This window comes from Terrapene carolina, unplaced genomic scaffold (assembly GCF_002925995.2).
Source record: "Terrapene carolina triunguis isolate 2854851 unplaced genomic scaffold, T_m_triunguis-2.0 Scaffold69, whole genome shotgun sequence".
Lineage (NCBI taxonomy): Eukaryota > Metazoa > Chordata > Testudines > Emydidae > Terrapene > Terrapene triunguis.
Window position 1 is genome coordinate 18,894,395 of NW_020664420.1, and position 22,664 is coordinate 18,917,058.

General features: G+C 38.8%; 1 protein-coding gene across 4 annotated transcripts in view; it reads left to right on the forward strand.

Annotated features, from left to right (window-relative positions):
- Nucleotides 1–1,928: 1,928 nt before the first annotated feature.
- The window catches only part of NIPBL (NIPBL cohesin loading factor), a 144,737-nt gene continuing 124,001 nt past the window's right edge, over nt 1,929–22,664 (forward strand). For 3 of the 4 annotated variants that reach the window (XM_026649053.2, XM_026649054.2, XM_026649055.2), the window contains exons 1-3: nt 1,929–2,061; nt 4,888–4,981; nt 13,182–13,814. In XM_026649053.2, coding sequence (XP_026504838.1) covers nt 1,933–2,061; nt 4,888–4,981; nt 13,182–13,814 — 856 coding nt within the window. In that variant the 5' untranslated portion in view covers nt 1,929–1,932. The remainder of the gene's footprint in view (nt 2,062–4,887; nt 4,982–13,181; nt 13,815–22,664) is intronic. The other variant, XM_026649056.2, reaches the window with a different exon arrangement.

The following is a 22,664-nucleotide window of genomic DNA, read 5'->3' on the forward strand; positions in this document are numbered from 1 at the left end:
GAGCACGTCTTCAGAGAACTATCCAGGATGACTCCAAGAGCTCTTTCCTGATTAGGTGTAGCTAAATTAGCCCCCATCATATTGTGTGGATAGTTGGGGTTATTTTTTCCAATGTGCATTACTTTACATTTATCCACATTAAATTTCATTTGCCATTTTGTTGCCCAATCACTTAGTTTTGTGAGATCTTTTTTGAAGTTCTTCACAGTCTGCTTTGGTCTTAACTATCTTGAGCAGTTTAGTATCATCTGCAAACTTTGCCACTTCACTTTTTACCCATTTCTCCAGATCATTTATGAATAAGTTGAATAGGATTGGTCCTAGGACTGACCCTTGGGGAACACTACTAGTTTGATTCAAGCCTATCTCTACTTACAATTAGGGTCACAGTATTCTCCATGATTTTACTGTGGCAAAAGTGGCTGCCAAATCCATTGCGTATAGAAATGACCTTCCATCCCTGCAACAAAAAATATTTAATAGTGTGTTCCAAAACCTTACACCTGGCTAACATAAATTTTCAGAGGAGAGGCTTTTTAGCCATCTTCGCAACCGCAGCAAGCAATAAAAGTAACCTACAGGTGTTTTCAGTTTGTACACTCTGGAGCTTCATGTTTAGTAAGGTTCTAGAGTAAATAGTGTCTCAGGAGATAGACTGTGTACCCTATGGTATGATGAAAGGGGAAGTCCTAAGTAGTGCTTAATTTGTGCCAGGCCCAGCCCTGGCACCTCTAGGCTTAGCAGTTCATAGCCCCAGCATCTCTGGGCTTGCTGCATCAATTATGAATGTAAAAAAATTGCTTGAGCCCCAGCATTCTTTCATAACAAATTAAACACTGGTCCTAAGGCATATAAAACTTAAATCAAACATTAGCTTCTGTTCCATCCTTGGTATGGAGAATAGAATATTACTCTGCTACCTACAAAAGAGAAGAATGAAGACTTTGTCGCAACCCCTGTGGAAGAAAGCTTTGCAAGGAATTTGTGGGGAAAGCAGAAATGTATTCCCTACATATGCCCATCTTATAGTGAGGTAATTGGAGAAGGAACTTTTAATGTGTGTTCAGTATTTCTAATCTTTGTGGTAATATATTATTTTCATAATTGTGTTAACTAACAAAGATATAAGCTTGTAAACAAACATGACCAAAAACAAAAATTCTGTGCCAAAACACCCAAAAAACTGGCCAAAAATATAAATTTCCCTAGAATAATTTAGAATTTGCAGTCTAAATTTTAAAATGCTCTTGATCTTTCTCCATTTTAATGTTTATTACTGTTTTTCCATACATTTGATGCTACAGCCAAAATTTGCTCTGAGTTACATTGACTCGATGAAGAAGTCTGCATTTGGTACATATCTGTTAATATAGGCCTACTGTTTTCCCTGCCTGTTGTTGTGGTTCTTCACATTTTCTTTTGAGACATAGCTTGAGCTTTTTTTGTCTGATCTTGTGACGATAGAATCTTTGACCCTCCGTCAAGGAATTTTTCTAAACTTTCCTTTTTCCTTTCCAGTGGAACATTTGTCATTAACAAATGTGTCTACAGCTATCTGCAGTGTTTCCTGGCTTGATCCACAAGTGTTCACCCTTTATTCACGCCTCTAACTTCTCCACTGTAACTAAATGCAAGTCTAACTTATTAAAGAATCTTGTATATTATACAAGTATATTTCACTGAGTAAATAGAATTGGTCAGACTGGTACAATATTATAAATCCCTGGTAAATGTTAGTTCATAATTCTTGTAACTACTGGTTGCTGAAGCAGTGCTGGTAAATTCAATTGATTGCCAAACCTGTTGTTGTTCTATCGCTTATGTGTATTATCAATAACTGGACTTAAAAAAACATTTTAATATTAAATATGTTTATAATTGTTTTTTTTTCTTATTTCAGCTTCAGTATCCAGTCCCATTGTCTCAGGTGGGATGAGGAACATACATGAAAATAAAGTTTCAAGTCAGTTGTCTGGCAATTCAGCTAATCACCATGCTGATAATTCTAGACATGGCTCAAATGAAGACTACCTACAGATGGTGCACAGACTAAGTAGTGATGTATGTTACACACCCCAACTAATTTTTTATATGAAAGGAAATGTTTGACAAATATTTGAATTGTGTGACTGGTCTAAAAACCAAATATTTTGCTGGGTTGTTGTTGACATTTGAAAAGGAGTAATCTATTTCATTAATTTTTCAATTTCTGTTTGTGTAGTTCTTAGTTTTCAAATTTATTTTAAATGACCACTGTTTTGCTTGAAACCACTTTTGCAACATTTATTTTGCATTGAAGAAAAGTGAAAATTGTCTCTACATATTAGCTTATTTTAAGAGGCAACTTTGCCTTGTTTTAGTTGCTCAGATACTGTATTGATGTGGACAGGATAATAGCCTATGTTGGTTTCATGACAGATTTGAAACATCCTATTTAAAAAGTCTCTGTTGTTAGTGATATGATCCTATCAAACCTGATGAAAGTTTCTTTTGACTTTTTATTTTTACTCAATACCTGTGAGCTCAAATGTCTTGCCAGAAAAATAAATTTCCATGCATCTGTGACTTCAGTTCATATAAAGGGAGGTGAAATTCATGCTCTAATAACTGATACACAGTTTAATAGACTTTAAAAAAGAGAGTGGTGCTGTGAACTCACCCCAGATTCTTTACTAAATTGGTGATGAATATTCCACTTAATGAGCTCCTCATTCTGCCAACATCTTCTCAGCCTGTGTATGCATCTTGTTGAGGTAATTCTTTACAAGCATGATATATAAGAACCACTAAGAATTCTTTGAGCAATGCTGTTGTAATAATGCCCACTACAGGTTATGAGAGGGTCTTGAACTTGGGATATTCAGCATCAAGTCAAGCCTCTACCAAAGTAGTCACTACATTAACTTGCAGCAGTAGTAGACAGTTATCTATATGAACTAGCCAGTAGAGTGGGAGGGAGACATAACACACACTATACAAGCGTGTTACACTTTCTCACAGAGGACTATATCAAGTGTGATAACACCTGGATCCTTAAAACCCTGAGCACAGTTAACTCAGTATAACCAAGAGTGAATCAACTGCATCATTTTTGTGTATTAAAATCAAGCACACAATCATTTAGCTGTTTCCAGATGATTGTGTGTTCACCAAACAAGCAATGAACAGTTAATGGAAAATCCATAACTACAGTGTGAATTCAGTAGTATTACCTTTGTAATATAAAAGCAGCATCCTGAAAATCCAGGTAGTCTCTGCTTCAGTGATACAAATTCACTAAAGTGGGAAGCTTCTTCTGGCATCAAATATACATGTTTCCCACAGTTAATTCTTATTTTAAAGGTACACTGTCAAAGCAATCATCCGTTTGTTAAAAGAAGCTTTTTTTGCAAAACTTAAGAACGGGTAGAAATCTTTCAATGTTTAATTATTCCAAGAAAGGGTTCCCCCCCCCCCTTTAAAAAAAGTTGCCACACAGTATATGCAGCACAAAGATTGAAGTGATATCCTAATACATGAGAAGCTGGAACAAATTAAACATAACTGGTCTAGTGTCATTGTTCAATTTGACTGCAGAAGGTAAACAAAAAATAAAGTACATTCAGTTTTTAAAATCCTTTTACATTTTAATATTTTAAGATAAGAGTTAAGGAATTAAAAAAAAAAAAAACTTGACAGCATCACTTCAATTAAACTTCAATTCAACAACTTGACAGCATCACTTCAGACACCTAATTGCATCCAGTATAGTGAATATTGCAGAGAAGTTTTTATTGTAATTTCCTGCTTTCACACACGTACAAGTTTCTGAAACATTCTGCTTTAGAGCTGAAATTTTCTATACTTAAATGTCTCTCTGAATGTTGTTTTTTTTAATTTGAGCAAAATTCAACTGTTTTTGAGTTTTAGAATGCAAATAAATACTACTTCTTCTAATAGTGTCCCTATGGGTGCGCCACTGTAGGTGTGGCAGGTCCTCCTCCTGTGCCTGGCATGGGAGATCTTTGGTAGCAGTGCCCATTGGGCTGCACATGCACTCCTCCCCATCTTGTGCTGTGAGGGGCCTCTATATATAGCGCTGTGTGGTCCACGGACCCTCAGTTCCTTCTCAACTGCCTTTGGTTTGGGATGGAATCTGCTAGCAGAGTCCTCTTCCTTAGCCTTTAGTCACACTCTCCCTAGTGTGCCTTAGTATATAGCTGTTTCCATTTGTTTTTCTCCCTTAAAAAAACCGAAACTTTTTGTTCTCTTCCCTCCCCGTTATGTGACACTTCCCATTTTCCCATCCTTCTTAACTGGGACCTTTCCCTCTTGGAAGTATGCCGGGATCTCCAGGATTCAAGAGGTGTCTCTCTTGTCAGGAAGCCTTTCCAGTGAGCGATGGCCACTTGAGGTGCATCTGCTGCCTCAGTGAAGGCCACGACCCACAAAAGTGCTCCCACTGAATCAACTTGACTGCTCGGGCCCAAAAGGATTATGATCTTAAATTGAAACTTCTCCTTATGGAGAGTTCTCTTTTTTTTTTTTCCAGTTGGTAGCAAAGGGAGTTCAGGCTTGTATTTATTAGCTCATTGGCATGAGTGCTAATATCAGAGATCTTCTAAATATGTATAATTCTTCATGACAAACTAAATAAAGTGGTGCTTTTAGCTAAAACATATTTTCACTAATTCGTATTTATTTTCTGCATGTGCTGGTTGCAGGTTCTCACTTGGACTCTGATTTCATTCTAAAATATACGTAAAATATGATGAAAAGGGTCTAAATTTCAAAGAGTCTTAAATGTGCTAGTAGTTGTCTTGTGACCTCATTCCCAGTATTTATCCTGATTAGACTTTTTTTTTTAGAAAATAAATTTATAATATACATTATCGTCACTGTTTTTAGGATGGTGAGTCTTCAATAAGGAATGCTGCATCGTTTTCTTTGCGGTCACCACAGTCAGTGTGCTCTCCAGCTGGAAGCGATGGAACACCTAAAGGTACTCTTGTAGCTAAAACAGGTTATATGTATGTATGTATATGTATGAGTTTGTTTCCCAATGATAAAAGACAAGTGAATTTATAAGCTATATAGTTTGATCTAACTAGCATTTTATGTTCAGATAAAACTGCAGAAGTTACATACACATAATGATATTTTTAATTACAATTTTATTTTGGTCCCCTGTTAACTGGAAGCTTGAGAAGGACCAAAATTTGACTCACTGTATTTTAAAACAGACTACTGTGGAGGATAGCAAGATCGTAAACCCTGTACATGTTGAGGATTAAACTGTATTAGAAGAACAATTTCCATTGTTCTATGCTAACATGGTTCAAACACATCTCTGAGTTATTAATTTCTTTATATTTATGAAAGTATCATAACATAAAACAGTTATTGCACTAATTGCGATGAAAGACGTGGTAATGTAAGAAATTTAAAAACAGGTCAGTTAACACCATTTAATATCTACTGTGGATGTGGCCTAAATACATTAGCTGGATAGGAAAAGTAGGAGGGCAGTTTAGTAAGATAATTTAAAAAAAACTAAAAGTAGTTCTTTATAACAAGCTCTAGAATGTTTGTGGGGGGTGTGTGTGTGTTTGTTTGTTTGTTTGTTTCCCCTGAGTGCCTCCTTACCATTTTATAACAGTAATTGACTGTGACTTGGTGAATGGAGTACACAGTTCTGGTGTATGGCAGAGGATCCAAAGCTATGCATATACTTAATAACTCAATACCACAATAATAAAAAGGGGCAAAAATACTTTTTCCTGCCATTCCACTGGAAGATAATAAAATAAAATGTTTGCTATATGGCTCAGTGAGAGATTAAGAGAGAACTGAGATTGGTAAGAGAACCAAAGGATAGGGGTAGAGAAGGGAGGCAGAGGATTGCTAAAATGATTTTCACAGTTCATTGTGTTATATAGATATCCTATGACAGATGAAGCTGGAAGGAAGATGGTTGCAACACCTGGTGGGAAAAGTTGTGATTGAAGTCTGGCAGGTTGGAGTAAAGAATTTATTGTGTAGGTGGCAAAATAATAGTTTAGTTGCTGCCATTATAGCCTCCACAAGCCTTGATCAGTATAGGTGTTTCAGTTAATAAACATTTTGGTGGATCCAGACTACCTCACCTCAAACACAGTTGTCACCCACCTTGAAAATTTTTCAGCCAACTTGTAAGATTGCTTGGACTTGGACTGGTTGTGGCAGAAGCATAGAAGTGGTGGACCAGTTGGTGTGAATTACTACGGTTCTGGAAATATTGGAGGCATTTTGGGCTATAACCTTTATATTGGATCCACCCACCTCTTGTTTGCTGAAGTCCAGAAGAGAGGTATTGCGTTATTGATGTAGGCCAAAATGCCAGCATCTCTTAGTGTAGTTATTAAATCTTTGATCAAGAGATTATTTCTTGATGGCAAGAATCTCAGCAAATACTGCCCTGTCCTTTATCTCCCTTGTAGAGAATCTTACTGAGATGGTTTACTCAGTACTTAATCTTACTGAAATAGTTCTAATAATACTTGAGTCCTCAGGCCACTTAATGCTTGACAGTCTATTTTTAGGCCTGGGTCTGGTAGGGAGACAGCGTAGTTACATTGACCAGTTTCCTCTTGGTGATGAATGAACATCTAGTGTCCATGCCGATTACTTTAGATCTCTTAGCTGTCTTTGATGTTTACCCATGAAAATATTGTTGACAAGCCTGCAAATAACAGAAGAGATAGAAGAAGTTGGTATTGAAAGAAAATGGTTTCCTCCGTGGAGGACCTAAAGGTTTGTATTGGACTTTTGCTCGTCAGAGAGATCACATGCAAGGTACCATAGGGTTTCCAGGTTCTCAATCCTCTGGTTCAACATGTGAGGCCGTTAGGGAAGATATTGTAGATATTGAGCTTCTATGATTTGAAAATGTAGATAACCTTGAGACTTTTTGTGTATTTAATTAGAGTTGAAGAGTGTTATCGCTCAGTGTTTAATTATTATAGGCGCTATCTGGCTGACACAGAATTTGAATAGGGAAAAGGTAATGCTTTAGACTGGGGAAAACTCCTGCAAGAAATGATGGAAGTTATATCTGCTGTCTTGATTGAGTTTGCCTGCCTTTTTTAATAGATTAAAAAATACCCTTACTCTGGGATGTTTGGCTGCACCTCTCTTCTTACAAATACCAAAGACAGCTCTGATTTGTCCATAAGGTTCCAAGGCTCGGGCATGCTTCTTCTGCCTTCAGTTTAGGTTCTGTGTCTACAATCACGCAAACAGAGCAATGGCTTAGTATTCCTATGGTTCCTGTTACTACATCTTCTTTTAAAGCCAAATTTTGGGACAGTCGTGAGAAGTGTGTAGTGGATCATTCCCCAAGTAGGACTACTCATCCAGCTCCATCCCTTCGTTATTCTACTCTTCTCCATCATGGCAGAGCCAAACAAAAGGTGCTCCATCTGCTAAGAGATATTTTCTGGAGCTACAAATGGGGAGCCCTGCCACAATTGTTCCCAGTCTAGAGGTCCTCACTGTGCTAAAAGAAGGGGCTCAGAGTCTGGATGATTTGTTTGGGCCTCTACATATTCCACCCAGGCCAGCCAAGAAACAGATGGAGACATCTTTGCAAGGGTTCTCTTAAGCAACAAAACTTGGTAAACAAGACTGTGCTTATCAGTCAATAATGTTGCAGGGTCACATTGAAAAATCTCCGCCAAACTTCTGTAAATCCTTCTCTAAAGAGTACCAAACCAGGTTCTTCATAAACAGTAACAATAATGGTGATAGCTAGATCTTTATATAGTATTTTTATTCATAAATTCTCTGTGTTTTGCCAAGGAGTGGGTATTTGGGTTATTTGCCAACTGATCTGGCATCTTTTCTGATCTTCCCTCAGGAAGATCTGAGACCGCTTCAGGATTGTTCCCCTACACTTCCTCTCCAGTTATATATTGGATGATAAATAATACCAGAGCTCATGACACATCTCCATGGACTGTGATCCAAAAAAAAGAATATCAGAGAAGAAAAGAATAGTGGTAGCCACCTCTGCAGAAAAGGCTAATATCATTCTGTATTAACAGGAATATATGAGTAAGGCATGGGAGGTAATTGTTCCACTCTACTTGGCACTGGTAAGGCCTCAGCTGGAGTCCTTTGTCCAATTCTGAGTGTCACACTTTAGGAAAGATGTGGACGAATTGGAGAGAGTCCAGAGGAGAGCCTCAAAAATGTTGGAAATTTTAGAAAATCAGACCTATGAGCAAAGGTTAAAAAAGTTGAGCATGTTTAGTGTTGAGCAAAGAAGACTGAGTGGAGGACCTGATAAGTCTTTAAATATGTTAAGGGCTGTAATAAAGAGGACAGTGATCAGCTGTCCATATCCTCTGAAGGTAGGACAAGAAGCAGCAGATTTAGGTTAGATATTAGGGAAAAGTTCCTAACTATAAGGTTAGTTAAGTACTGGGGCAGCTTACCAAAGGAAGTTGTGGAATCCCCATCACTGGAGATTTTTAAGAGCAGATTAGACAAACACCTGTCAGGGATGGTCTAGGTATACCTGATCCTGTTTCAACATGAGGGGATGGACTAGGTGACCTCTCAGGGGTCCATTTAGCACTACTTTTCTATGATTCTGAGATTCTTAGGGATAGGTATATGGCACTGATGCAGCTGGCCCAGGTCAGCTGACTCTGGCTCACAGGGCTTGGGCTGTGGGGCTAAAAATTGCTGTGTAGACGTTTGGTCTCAGGCTGGAGCCCGAGCTCTGGAACCCTCCACCCTCGCAGAATGTCTACACAGCAATTTTTTGGGCCCAGAGCCTGAGCCTTATGAGCCTGAGTCTTATGAGCCTGAGTCAGCTGACCTGGGCTAGATGGGTTTTTTACCCCTTGTGCAGACATACCCTCAGTAAGCAACTCAGAGTACCCTGTCCAGACTCTAGGCTAATATACTTAAAGAAGAGAATCCCTGAACCGTTGTCGATCACCTCACCATGAGTTAAGATAGACACACAGAATGAGTGTCCTTCCAATGCAGCAAAGTTTTGACAGCTTTCTGGTACTGATGTCCAGTGTGCCACAGTGTGTCCATCTTTACCTGTAGGTCGTAGGTCTGATGGGCTCCATGCATAGGGATTACTCTATTGGCCAAATGGCATGTGAGAGTGCTTAAAGGTTTCTACTTGAGGGCTAGAAACTGTTCCAGTAGGAGATGCAGTGGAAGGTGAAGGTACCATCCAGAGTGATCCATTCCCTCTATTTCCTCTGAAAAAGGAAGCTGACTGATGGTAGGATTCCCCCCTCTGCAATCTGAATCCTAAATCGGTGATGCCTTTCAGGGTGTGGGATCAGACCCAGGGCATCATAACAAAGAGAATATGATGAAAGGTCAGACTCCAGAGCATCCGCTGCTTAGAGATGAGCATGATCAGGGTGGCTCTTCCAGGATAATCTGAGAAAGGAATACACTGTGGTTCAGTTAGAAAATGTGACAACCATGGTACAAAGCGGTAGGAACAAGAAATTTAATTTAAATGCCAAAGTGAAGTAGATTGTCTCCTGGGCATAAGCTCATCTAACCTCTGCTAGGGTCATCGACCCAAAAGGGTTGCTGAACACAAAACCTGCCTGGCTAAGCCATCAGAGAGAGACAGCTAATAATGGTTCCTGAACCGGCATGTATTCAAGCTGGTATTTAGAGAGGCTTAGCTCAGTTCGACCTGAGCCTTAGCTGAGACACACCTTAATGGGATATGTTCATATTCAGTTGTAATGCAAGAGACAAGGCAAGGAAAGTAGAATGAAGATCACTGGGAAAAGATGGTCTGGCTCACAGATTGCCAAGTTAACGTCTCTAAAACTCTTCTCACCCTCTTCCTTTTTTTTTTTTGCTACTAGAAAGGATGATAAGGGAAGGTATAGGAAGGATGCTATAGCTGTCATCCTTACCCCAGACTGGCCAAGAAGGGTGTGGGACTCAAATGTTTTGGAGATATTGCACAGGCTTCCTTTTATTCTCCCCAATAGGCAGGATGTCCTATTTTAGGACCTGCTTCTGCATCACATCCCAGATTACTCGAGTCTGATTGTTTATTTATTGAGCAGCAAGTCCTAAATAAGGTTGGATACCCCTTCCAAAGTAATGGAGGGTCTCTTAGCCTTACATAAGCCTTGCATCCTCTCAGCCTATGCAAGAGTTTGGACAAAATTATCCTATTGGTACTAAGAAAAATCAGCTGGAGGAAGTCAGGTTTTCCCATTTGCTGAATGTCTTATAGGATGGCCTGCATTTGGACCAAAAGACCATCACCACCATTGCTTCTTGTGTCTCAGCACTAAAGACTGTTATAAAATCAGGCTCATCCAAGTCTCTAGTAGATCACCCCATAGTATCAAAGTTTATTATAGCAGCACTCTTATGTAAACCAAACCTATCCTCCCTACTTGGGATCTTCACCTATCCATTCAAGCAGATGATATCTAATTCCCTGTATTTCCTTGCTATGAAAATATTCTTCCTCATCACAATCACATTGGCAAGAAATGTCTCCAGAAATCTTTGCTCTTATGGCATGAGCTTTATTATATTTTCCTTAAGGGCCAGGTTGCTCATCATGCTTCAGAGTTATTCCAAAGGTAAACATATATGCTTCCTAACATAACAGGAGATCATTTTGCTTGATGCCTCAACATGCAAAAGAGCATGGCATATGCTGCTTGTGAGAAGAGCTGGTAAATTGTATCTTAGTAGAATCGGTCCGTTCAGGAGGGAAGGGGAAACTCTTGTTTATTCTTTCTTCTCCCTCACTATTAATTTTTTTCTTACTGCTTGCTAGATCCCAAATGTGTTGGAGAAGTCAGAATCCAGAATGGAAAAAAATCAACTGATTATTTTTCTTGGAATAATCTCACAACCCAGTCCACCTCATCTGAGATCCTTTGGCCTCTTCAGGCTACTCTTAAATAGAAAAAGCCTGATTCTCTTTTGCCCTATACCTTATGTAGAAGTCATGCCCCAGAGCAAAGTAAGCACAGAATGGTACTGTTTTACACTCACTTTGCACTAGTATAAATACTTTACATAAGGTGAAAGGCAATGGAGAATCAGGCTTTTAATGTCATTGAATAAGGTATAATTGTTAAGAATAAGAATTGAGTGTTCCAGTACAGCTTCAGAAGTACTCATTTGGATCGAGAATAGAAGTGTGTGGGGAATGGAGGCAAGCATGTAAGCTCCTTGGACAAGTTTTGTGAAACATCTGGTACTTGCCAAAAGAGAAATACAGTCCTTATGTCCTGTGGTGGGAGAGGGTCATTACCAGAAAGGAAATCATCAGGTAATAGATTTTCTCCTATGTGCTGTAGTAAACTAATCTTGTAGGTTCTGGAATACTTATGCTTGAGGTCAAAAGGATCTCAAGTTATATATCACAGGAGTTGAAGTCAGTGGTGGAAGGCAGAGTGAGAGAGAGCCTTGGCAGAAGCCAGGATTTTGGCCTGGGGGATGAAGATGGGGGCTGATTTGAGAAATGCTGGATTGAATAGCTGCAAGATTTTGAGAGTCTGGATGTGAGGAGAAAGGGAATCAAAGATAATTTCATGGTTGCAGGCTTTAGTCGGAGGGAGGATAGTGTAACTGACAGTCGTGATGAGGAAAGGGAAAAAAGGATTAGGGTGTAAAAAATCCAATTTATGCCATGTTTAGTGTAAAGAGGTTGTAGAACACCTATCAGGATGAAATGGAGAAAAAGCAAGGCACAAGAGCCTGGACAAAGGAAAAGAGGACATTTGTGGAGAGAGCTTTTAATTTGAATGTGGATGATGCCACAGTTATACCTAATTTTGTCATTGTTAGATCCGTGTATTGCAATGTGCTGTCCTTGGAGCTACTTGGAAAAAATCAATCAAACTTCATCTGCAGAATAAGGCTTCATGCTTACTTAGTGGTGTCTCTTGCATAGATCATATTACAATTGCAGTCTGTCTTCCAATTCATTTGAATGCAGTTCAAGGTGTTAACCGATAAATGTCTAAGTGGTTTGAATTGTAACTACCTTAGCTACTGCCCCTCTCCTCAAGTGCTATCATGGTATCATTAGAAAAGCTTAAGCTAATAGCCCCCATGTTTAAACTGGAGGAGGCTTGATGGCAGGGTATTTTTTAGCAAGGGACCCTTTGTGCCCTTCACTTCTCCACACCATCACTCCCACACTGGACCAACAGAGCTCAAATTGTTGACCATTGCAAAGTTTATCTATTCTCTTAGGCTTTTTGTGGAACAGAGAATTAAGGGAGCTTGCAGTATTTGAAGATGAAAAGAGGTTTTTTAAATTTGTGAAGAATTCGGGAGGTGTGTATGTGAACATTATCCACTTTTTTAAAGTTCCTGTTTGTAAAATACATGTAAATTTGCTCAAAACTTGGGATGAATGCGTTTTAGAAAGAAAAATAAATAAGTTGGGAAACGGAAAAAAAAAAGAACAGGCGAAGAGAGGTAATGGCAGAAACAATATCCTCAGTCACTTGTGGACAGAAGCATTGCCTCTAGGTAAATTGACTAAGAACTCCCCTAAAGTAGGAAAGTTGCAAAAGAAATAGACATACTCAGGGATAAAGAGTAAAGGAAGGCCATTTTTATTTTGCTTTTGAAGTGCTTCCTGGCTTCATCTTTCCAAGAACATATTTAAGTAGGGAGCCTTCTGTGACCTGTGGATGTGTTCAGATTTCATTTTATTGCATTTGGAAATGCATAGACATAGTGACTATTGTCTGTCTATAGCTCATCATTAAGTTTTCATCACTGGACCCCACGAGAATCTATGGAGCCTTCAACCCTTCCTTTTCCCATAGACCAGGTTACCTTTTCATTAACCTAAATCTTTAATAGTTGATGTCCTGGCCTGAACTTATAAGCACTGTGGGGAAAGTTCTGGCTATCTTCACTAGAATGGTGCTTTATCCACTAGATGTGGATTGCTAAAATAAATTGCTAGAAAATATGGTCATCCTTTGCTGCAACTAACTGTATTACATCGGGCCTTAGGATGTTCTTCATCATGCATCTTATTTATACACTTACTCTTTGTAAGCACAAATATTTGTAGAAATACACATTATAAATAATTTAGGGTATATTTAGTGTGTTTTTATATAAACTGTGAAACACCATAACTGTTCAGTTTTTCTGAATTATTATTCTAGGATCAAGACCACCTTTAATCGTACAATCTCAGCCTCCACCTTATTCATCACCTAGAGATGTACCCCCAGACATATTGTTAGATTCTCCAGAAAGAAAGCAAAAGAAACAAAAGAAAATGAAGTTAGGCAAGGATGAAAAAGACCAGACTGAAAAAGCTGCAATGTATGATATCATTAGTTCTCCTTCCAAGGACTCCACTAAACTTACGTTAAGACTCTCTCGTGTAAGATCTTCAGATATGGACCAGCAGGACGATATGCTTTCTGGTTTGGAAAACAGTAATGTGTCAGAGGGTGATATTCCTTTTAATGTGCAGTACCCAGGACAGACTTCTAAAACACCCATTACTCCACAGGATGTTAATCGCCCACTAAATGCTGCTCAATGTTTGCCTCAGCATGAACAGACAGCATTCCTTCAGGCACAACAAGTGCCTGTTTTACAACAGAACACTTCAGTTGCTGCAAAACAACCTCAAACTCCTGTGGTACAGACACAGCAGCAGGTTTCGCAACAAGGAACTATAACGCCATATGATGAAGTAGAGTTGGATGCATTGGCTGAAATTGAGCGGATAGAACGTGAATCAGCTATTGAAAGGGAGCGATTTTCAAAAGAAGTCCAAGATAAAGGTAAAAGGATTGTGTATATATCCTATTATTTCCCATCATCACATAGTTCTATTCTGTTCTGTATAGGTTCTTATACTACCATCATCTTTGTTGTCCAAGATGAACTGTGACCTTTCATGTGTGTAATATCTGGTATTACTTTGCTTGCATTCCTTAAAATCTGGAGAGTGAAGTTGTTAGGTTTTTTAATTTGGGTTTATAAGAAATAAAAGTTAAATTATTCATAAACTGCTCTAATTTTGAGCCATGACATTAGATCAGGATAGAGAGGACATTGCTTGTGATGTTACTTGAATTCTGACAATACCATACAATTACATTGATGTATGGAATCACAGTTTCTAATAGATATTAAATAACGGATCAATTAGTTGATGAGAGACACTTCCCTTGTGCACTAGTTTACTGACTATACAGTAAAACGTCTCTTTTTTTAAATTACAATAGAATTCCTACACCACTTCTATTTTTATCACCAGTCATATCTAACATGAAAGATATATTGGTTCAGAATTGTACATCTTTTTTTAAAGGGAATGGTATGATTGGATAATATATACTTCTACGTTGCCTTAGTTTTTGATCAACTGAACACCATTGTTTATCTGTAAATTACATATTCCAGTGAACTACTATATACAGTACCTACTTATCAGACTTGTGTTCTCTACGCCAGAGGTTCTCAACCTTTTTCTTTCTGAGGCCTTCCCTCCCCCACATACTATAAAAACTCCATGGCCCACCTGTGCCACAACAACTGGTTTTCTGCATATAAAAGCTAGGGCCGGTGTTAGGGGGTAGCAAGCATTGCCTGGGGAAGCTACATTGCTCAGGCTTAATCTTCAGCCCTGGGTGACGGGGCTCAGGGCCCTGAGCTTCAGCCCCATACAGAGGGGCTTTGGCTTTCTGCCCTGGGCCCCAGGGAGTCTAACCCTGGCCATGCTTCGTGGACCCTCAGGGTCCCCAGACCCCTGGTTGAGAACCACTGCTCTACGCCATAGAGGCTAGACTAACCTTTGGAGTTTTCCCTTTCCCTCTTTATTTAAATATCTATATCTAAAGCCTGCCCTCCATAGATGCCTTTTCAGGATGATCCTTTCTTGGAGAGAAAATCTTTTTAAGTCTGATGCTAATTTAGCAGAGGTGTCAGAGAAAAGCCTTGCTGAAGTTAAACAGGGCAACTTCTGACTTGATACTGCAGTTGCAACTGGACATGTATGAAGCAACATCTGGACTGGGCTCTATTTTAGTTGGCACCAAATGTGGGTATTAACAAACGCAGACTTAATCACCCATCCAGAGAGAGCACAAGTTTTTCCCTTATTTAGACCAAAAATTTTGTTAAATAAGTCAAAACATGTTTCTAACCTAAATGTTGTTGTGAGTGATCCACCCATTTAATATTTATAACTGGAATTAATAAAAATCTTATATTTGGTGATAAATTTGAGTCTTGTCACGTTACATTATGCATCATTGCAGATAATCAGTATATGGAGAAAAATGTGTGCTCTCTTCAAAGGTATCTCCTCTTAATCTGATTTTAATATACTTTTGATTGAAGGAAATGCTTTTCTGAATAGCTAAGCTGCTACACTTCTTCTACTAATAATTTAACTTGATTTAAGTGCTTTCAATTTATTTCCTAACCCTTTGTTTCTTCAAGAATTGTCTCTGTAGATCCCAGCTCTTGGGATGTTCTCCAAGGCCTTTAACCGAGAACCATCTAGAAAAGCAGTGTCTTTTGGGGTTGCATAACCACCCTTCTGCAGCACTCAAATATTCAGAGCAAGATTGTAAAAGGGGATTCATAGACCAAAACACTCTGTTAGTACTTCATTGTGGCTCATTGTGGGTACTGAACCATCTTAGTGCTCCTGTCTCTCTGCACTGTAATTTTTTGTGTATACTTAGTTTTTAAGAAAAGTGTAGGTTTGTTCTTTACTTAATTTTTTAGTAACTTTTCTGCCATTGTGTGTAAAAACTTGAGTGTTCCATCCCTAAGGTGGTGCAACCTGACTTCAGTCAGTGCAGTTGGTTGTCCTAGGTTTTTCTGGCTAGTTCTTGGCTCTAGTTCTCTCCTCCTGGTTTTGTATGGCTGACAAGAACAAGTGCACAGGCTTTAATTGGTGCCCATACTGCAAAGCCAAGATGTTCACTACGGACAGATACATCCAGTGTTTCCTGTTCTTGAGTGGGTCATTCCCCAGAGGCTGCTCTGAGTTTTATGGCTTATGTCTCAGGATAAGGAACATGAGCAAAAGTGTATTTGGTGCTTAGTCCTTGAAGAGTACCTTCTGATCTCAGCCTGCTGGTTCTAGAACTATCAAAGGCTTCTTTTATATGATCACCCTCAGGAACCATTGAAAGCTTGGTGGTCTTTCCCAAGGCTTCCTCAGCTATGGGATCCTTTGGGGTTATGATGTCTCTACAGCACTGTACTTTCTCAGAGATGCACACTTAAGGCTTCTCACAGCCATAGTCTAAACTTCAAGGCTTTTGGTGCATATGAACATTTTCTTTCCGTGGGTGTTGAATCTTTCTGGAGAAGAGGAGGAACTCTCCTGGGGATTCTTTTCAGAACTGGCATGAATGATGCTCTTTAGAAAGAAATGCTATGATTCTTGAGATTGGTTGGTACATATGAGGGATGGGGATCTGTAGACTTTGGCGATTATGGTGCCGTCCTCACTGAGTGCCTCAATTCCAATACCTCTGTATTTAGTTCCCTCAGAACAAAGCTGCTTCAAGTTGAGTGGAGACCTCAACTTTGATGATGGTACTGGAGCAGCGTACTAAGCAGATGCCTCTTTCTCTGGGCTGTGCCAAATCTTTCTGGAATAAAGAAGAAAAAGGGAGATATCAGGTCACAGGTTGCTGCTCCAAGAACTGACATGGTTGACCTTAGCTTCATCAGATGTGAGTCGGAAGCATCAGCCTGATACACCGCCCCACACCAAAAAGCTCTTCTGGGATCCATTTAATTATTTTGTCCTTATGGTCATTTGGACCTTCATTTACATGACCTTTTCCATCATGACCAAAAAGTACTGAGGATTTTGGGAAAACCTGTAATTTTTTCTTTGCCTGCTCTTGGGAATAACAAGTCATCATCTCCTCCTCCTCTTCCACTTAGGGAATCATTCTCTAAATTGATCAGTATTGTGAACAACTTGCCTGTATTAGAAAAAAACTGGTGAAGATTATGATAAATGGTATGAGCCTACGTTATGGAGTGAGACAGCCTCTCCAGATAAATGTCACAGTGGCCTCAACATCTTCATCAAACATCTGTCTTAGGACATATATTCTCTGAAAAGATGGCAATGGTGGCTCATCAGATTAATCCAGCTTCTGTTTATCAAGTCTCAGGTGTCAGTAGAAGACATAAATGGCAACATGAGTGATTCCTGAAGGATTCTGTAGGAAATGGGATAATCTTTGCATCTCTTTGAGACCAGAATTATCATGAGGTGACCTGACCCCAGGTCAAGTACACGGGTAGACCTGTATATGCTAATAGGCCTCTTTATTTTGGATGGTAGACAAGACTCCCTGTTTCTACTTCTGATCATAGTCAGGAAAATTAGAAATTACAAGGATGTACCTATTTTTCATAGCTCCTAATTGGGCTCATCAATTTAAGTTTTCAGACTTTCTGTATTTCTTGATGCTTCTGTTCTTCTTAACTATTTTTGAATTTTCTCTTGGAAGCACAGCCACATTCTTCATTCTGGTCTTAGTCTGTTCAGTGTACTTTGTAAAATTCTGACATTGAGTGTTCTAAGGAAGTCCAGCCTTCCCTGGGGACTACACCTTGAGATGGAGGGAAAGTTTGTGCTCCAATGTCCCTGAGCACTCTGCCAGCAGGAGTTTTAACTCCTGACAGCACCACCCAAGCCGGACAGGTCAAAGGGCGGGCACCAGCAGTCCAAAAGCAGTCTATTAGTCCTTCAGGTTGGAGGTTGAGCAATAGGCCAGCAATCTATCCTTGTAAAAGTTCAGTTATAGAAACACATCAAGGTAGTATTTTTGGCAAACAGCATGATAGACAGGGATGGTGAACACATTTGTGTCCTAAGTGACATGTGACTCTGTGTGGGAAGGATGCAGATCCAGAAGAAAGTGCAGGAAAGTTACAATCTAGAAAATTTCCAACAAGGAATGTTTTTTGAAGCAGAAGAGATTTTCTTTGGGTTAGATAACAATTTGGACCTTTATCAACACCAGTTCCTTAGACTTTTGACTGTCTCATTTGAAAAAAATCTGGTTTTGTCTCTTGCCACTGTTAGGATGCTTATGTACATTATTTTTGCATATGATCCTACTGTTCAAAGTTTTAATCTTGCATCATATTATACTTTTTTAAATACTCACTAACAAATAGTTGAAGAGCCTATTATTATATCTTGAGATTTAAACTTAATACTTACAACATTAATAGAGGCACCTTTTAAACTTGAAAACTGCCTTTCTGAATGCTATAACCTCATCAAGGAGAATGAACTGGAGGTTTTAATGGCTGACCTTCTTACAGGGGTTAAAAGTATCACCCCCTATTTTTACCTCAACTAGTTAATGTTTTTCCTTAGACCACATTTGTTACTGTGGGAAGTAGATAACATATTCATAATATTAATAGGGCCTTACGCTACTGTTTCGAAAGAGGAAGGAAGAAAACCCATCTAGAAGTCATCTAGTTAATATATAGCTTTTAGTGAAAAATCCAAAAGGGGAATCCATTTCTGTTTAGAGTTTCAAAATGCATTAGTCTTGCATTCAGATTTGCTATAATTTTAGTTAGAGGCCCTGTATTTGTAGGATTGAACACTCATTCTTTTGGATCCCAGGCAGGTTCAAAATCATTTTTATGTAATGTGTCTGTCATAGAAACTTACCTGGAGTTACAGTTGTAGCTGTACAGAGTACTGTTCTCTCCCAAATTGATGAATCTAGAGCAGTCATGCAACTGTCACTTAATTCTCAGCTCTTCTCCTGAGAGGCTACTGCGCTTAATTCCCTAAAACTAGGGATCTACAGAGGCAATTCTTAAAGGAGAAAAAGATTACCTACCAGTAACTGCATTTTTCCAGTACATTGCCTCTGAAGATCCATTCTCCCCACTTCTTTGGTATCCTTGTATGGATTCTTCAAACTAATGGAAGAAACAGCTACTCAGACCCTTTTATAAATTTGCTTCCCGTGTTTCGATCTGTGAGGGGGCACTTGCATGTCCCTTGTGGGCACTTCTTTTCTAGATGGTTCCAAGCTGAAAGCAGCAGACACATACATCCCAAGAGTGTGGATATGCAGGAGCAATACACTCAAAACTACAGTTATTGGTAAGTAATCTTTTTGTAATGTAACTTTTACGTTTTAAAAAAAACAACACAGAGAGCAATAAGAATTAATTACTGATGTTGCCTGAGGCATTGTGTGTAATTTAATATTGCCTGTAAATTTCATGACAAAATGTGTAGCTACAGGCAATGTATTACTGGTGTACAAAATGAACAATAGAAGCTTAAGATCATTCTTTGTTTTCCTTAAAAAAAGAGACATGAGTTGTTTTGTCATTTGTATACTTATCCTGTATAAAAATAGAGTCACAGATACAAGGAAGAAGTTGAAATGAGGCATTTGTGAATACTTAATGTGGGAGGAGGACAACTTGGAGATATATATAAAAAATGTAGTGTTTCTACAAAAAAAGAGAATGAGACAAAATAGGATGCTGTATGTATTTTGCATGTGTGAAAGGTAAACTTTATGTAGTCTGCATTTTGTATCACTGTACACTACACTAGGTGGAGCCAGTGTCCTTATGAAGCATTGGTAATGAAAAAAGTCTCCTAATGTCCTATTTTTATAGGCGATAGGGAGATGTTTAACATAGATGTGATTGTAATAATGAAGAAAAAAGGAATTTCAGTTTAGTATGTGTAGACACTTTCAGAAGCGTCACTGAAATTAGATGTTACAGTCCATCTGTAAAAATTGCTTGAATTTCCCATTTTAAAGAAGGTGAAATAACAGATTAAGCAAAGAAAACATGTTAAAACACTTCTGAATGTTTTTTTTTTGTTTTTTTTTTAAAGTGTAGACCTCTAATGGCAGTGTAGGCTAGACTCTTCCAAGTAGAAGTTTGTTGAAGTGTGAATCTGGTCTCTGAGGATAGTAGTAAAATAGTATTTTAAGATATAAAATAAAATTGCTTTATTGAGACTATGGCCTAATAATAGGACTACCACTGTACCTATTGAAAGGATGGGAGAATAGGATTTATGACAAAAGGAATTGTCCAACGAATAATTTGTCCCTTGTTCTTGTGTAACAGAGAAAGTGGAGATACAGAGTTGGAGCTAAAAAAAGTTGTTGCAAGTTAAGATGAACATACTGCTTTTGTAGTTTGTAACTGGTGGCTGAATCCACTCTGATATTAATTAACATGACATGACATAGGCTTTGCTCATTATCAGGCTGCATAAATGTCATTGCAATTAGTTAAAGTAATTTCGAATCCAAGGTATGATGATGTCAGAATAAAATCAGTAAACTATCAGAGGAATGTTGGGGAGCATAAAACAATTTGGCAATAAACATTTAAGAGTTTGCCACTTACATAAGCTGGTGGATATAAACCAAATTGTAAATCAGTCTCTCACAAAAGTAGTACTTGAATAAATGGTCATTATTTTTTTCACTAAGGATATTACCAGTTTTTTACATTTTTCTGTGTTCATTTTTTTTCAGATTTTCTTACTATTCTAAGTATGTGTGTTACATTTTCAACATTTTCATTATGAAAACCTATTTCTTGGGAGAGGTTAAAGTAGGTTACACATTAAACTGTTAAAATGAGAGAGATTTAGTAGGGAACTACAGTGTCTGAATGGTGTTGAAGCTTAGCTGCCACTCTTCCATAGTTTGTCATGCAATTTTCTAGTGTACTAATGTAAATTGCCCCAACAATACAGAGGCACATTAGTCAGCTTGACAGGAGCAGAGAGTTACATGGATCAGGAGAAGAAAAATTATAATGCCTTGTGTGAGCTTTCAGCTCCTAATTACACTAACCACATTACCATCCTGTTACAAACACACTTCCAAAAATAAGCTGTTCAACTTCCTGAATTCAGCAAAACTGCTCTTAAGCCTCCTTCAGCCTAAGGCTAAGGCAGATCAGCTGAGGAACTACTTAGGCTCAATGTTTTCTCCTGACATCCCTCTTTATGGGGTGTTCCTTTTCCCTGTGTGACTAGAAGGAGATTGGGTCTTTTGGCTCCAGGAATTAGCAGTCACCCCTCAACACAAGTTTCTAAAGTCCTCTGCTTTCAGACTTGAACTTATGGCAGAGCTTAGGTATCTGCTTATTGCAGAGACTTTGGAAGCTTATTCAAGTAATCTTTTAGAAACATAAGGCTTTTTGATGTTCTGTGCTAAACTAATTTTACACACACACTCTTACTCTAAAATATTTAAAAGTTTAGCTCTGTTGTACAGCTTTTAACTCATTTCCAGCCAGGAATCATTGGTATGGAATCAATCTCCTTTGAGATGCTGAAGAGGAATGGAGACACTCAAGACATCATGGACCTGAAGTCTTTGAATAAATCCACAAGAAAGTCAAAATAGAGAAAGGAGATGAAAGGATGATGTAACTAAGGTGACTTCATGACATCTTAACGATATTCGTAAAGAGGCCTATCTTAACATATTAATACAGCAGAACCATTGATTGTACCCACAATTCTTCTAAAATGAAGGGCAGTAACAATACCAGTTTCTCTTTTTTGGTCTCTGCCTTTCCACAGGTATTTACAAAAGACCCTTGTCAATATGATACTCTTGGAGAACAGAACATACATGTCTAACCATTTGATTCCTCTCTGCCTAAAGTCATGTAAGAATTCATGGCAACTGTATCCTATCTGCAGGAACATGGCTTCCTTTTAAATACGGTAAGGAGCCAGCTGCAATAACCTTGGAGTCTTGATGACCTACAGTCCTGGATACTGCCCCGGACAAAGTGTTCATTTTGAAGGAGAGACTAGAGAAGATTGTTTAAATGACCCAGTCACCACTCATCCAGCCACCATATTACCGCAGGTCCTGATATGCTGGTTTCCTTTGTAGACACCGTTCATCTGGCACTGCTGTCTTGCAAACCTGGCAAACAAGTAGATGCAGATATACATGCTGGTTCCAGTTATAATGTCCCTTTGCTCGTGGGCATACCCTCAAAGATTGGACAAACAGTAGTTTCCAAGAATGAAGGGTGCGTCTGAACTCTGTAGTGGCTCTAGCGGTATTGGTTCAAGGATTAGAAAGGAGTCTTAATTGACTGGAAATCTGAGCCATCAGATTAGCCTTCCTTCATTTCCAACATCCTCTCCTGATCATGTGCTGATCCTCACTGAAAATACCACCACCATAGCCTATGTAATTTCACAAGAGGCTAGAAATGATGTTGATAATGTCTTGAGAACAAAAACTTTCCCTTTCCCTCACGGCACTTTATAGAAAGAGAACATCACATCCTTCCTTTGCTCAGCAGGAAAGATGCATGCCCAGGAGAATGTAGCTGGATCAAGCTGTTCTTCAGACTGTCATAAGCCAGTTCATGGAGCCGTTGTTGGATTTGTTTGTACAGTAACAGTACAAAAAATGGAGGAATGCCTGAAAAGAAAAAGAATTCTGGAAGTCGAAAAGTTGGATGTCATACCTCTAAGATGTCCAAAGGACACCTCTGTGCCTTCCCACCTACTCCACTGGTTGCAAAGGCAGTTAAAATCGCAAAGAAGCAGGTCACAGAGACTGACTGCAGTTTATTGGTTCCACAGGTCCTGG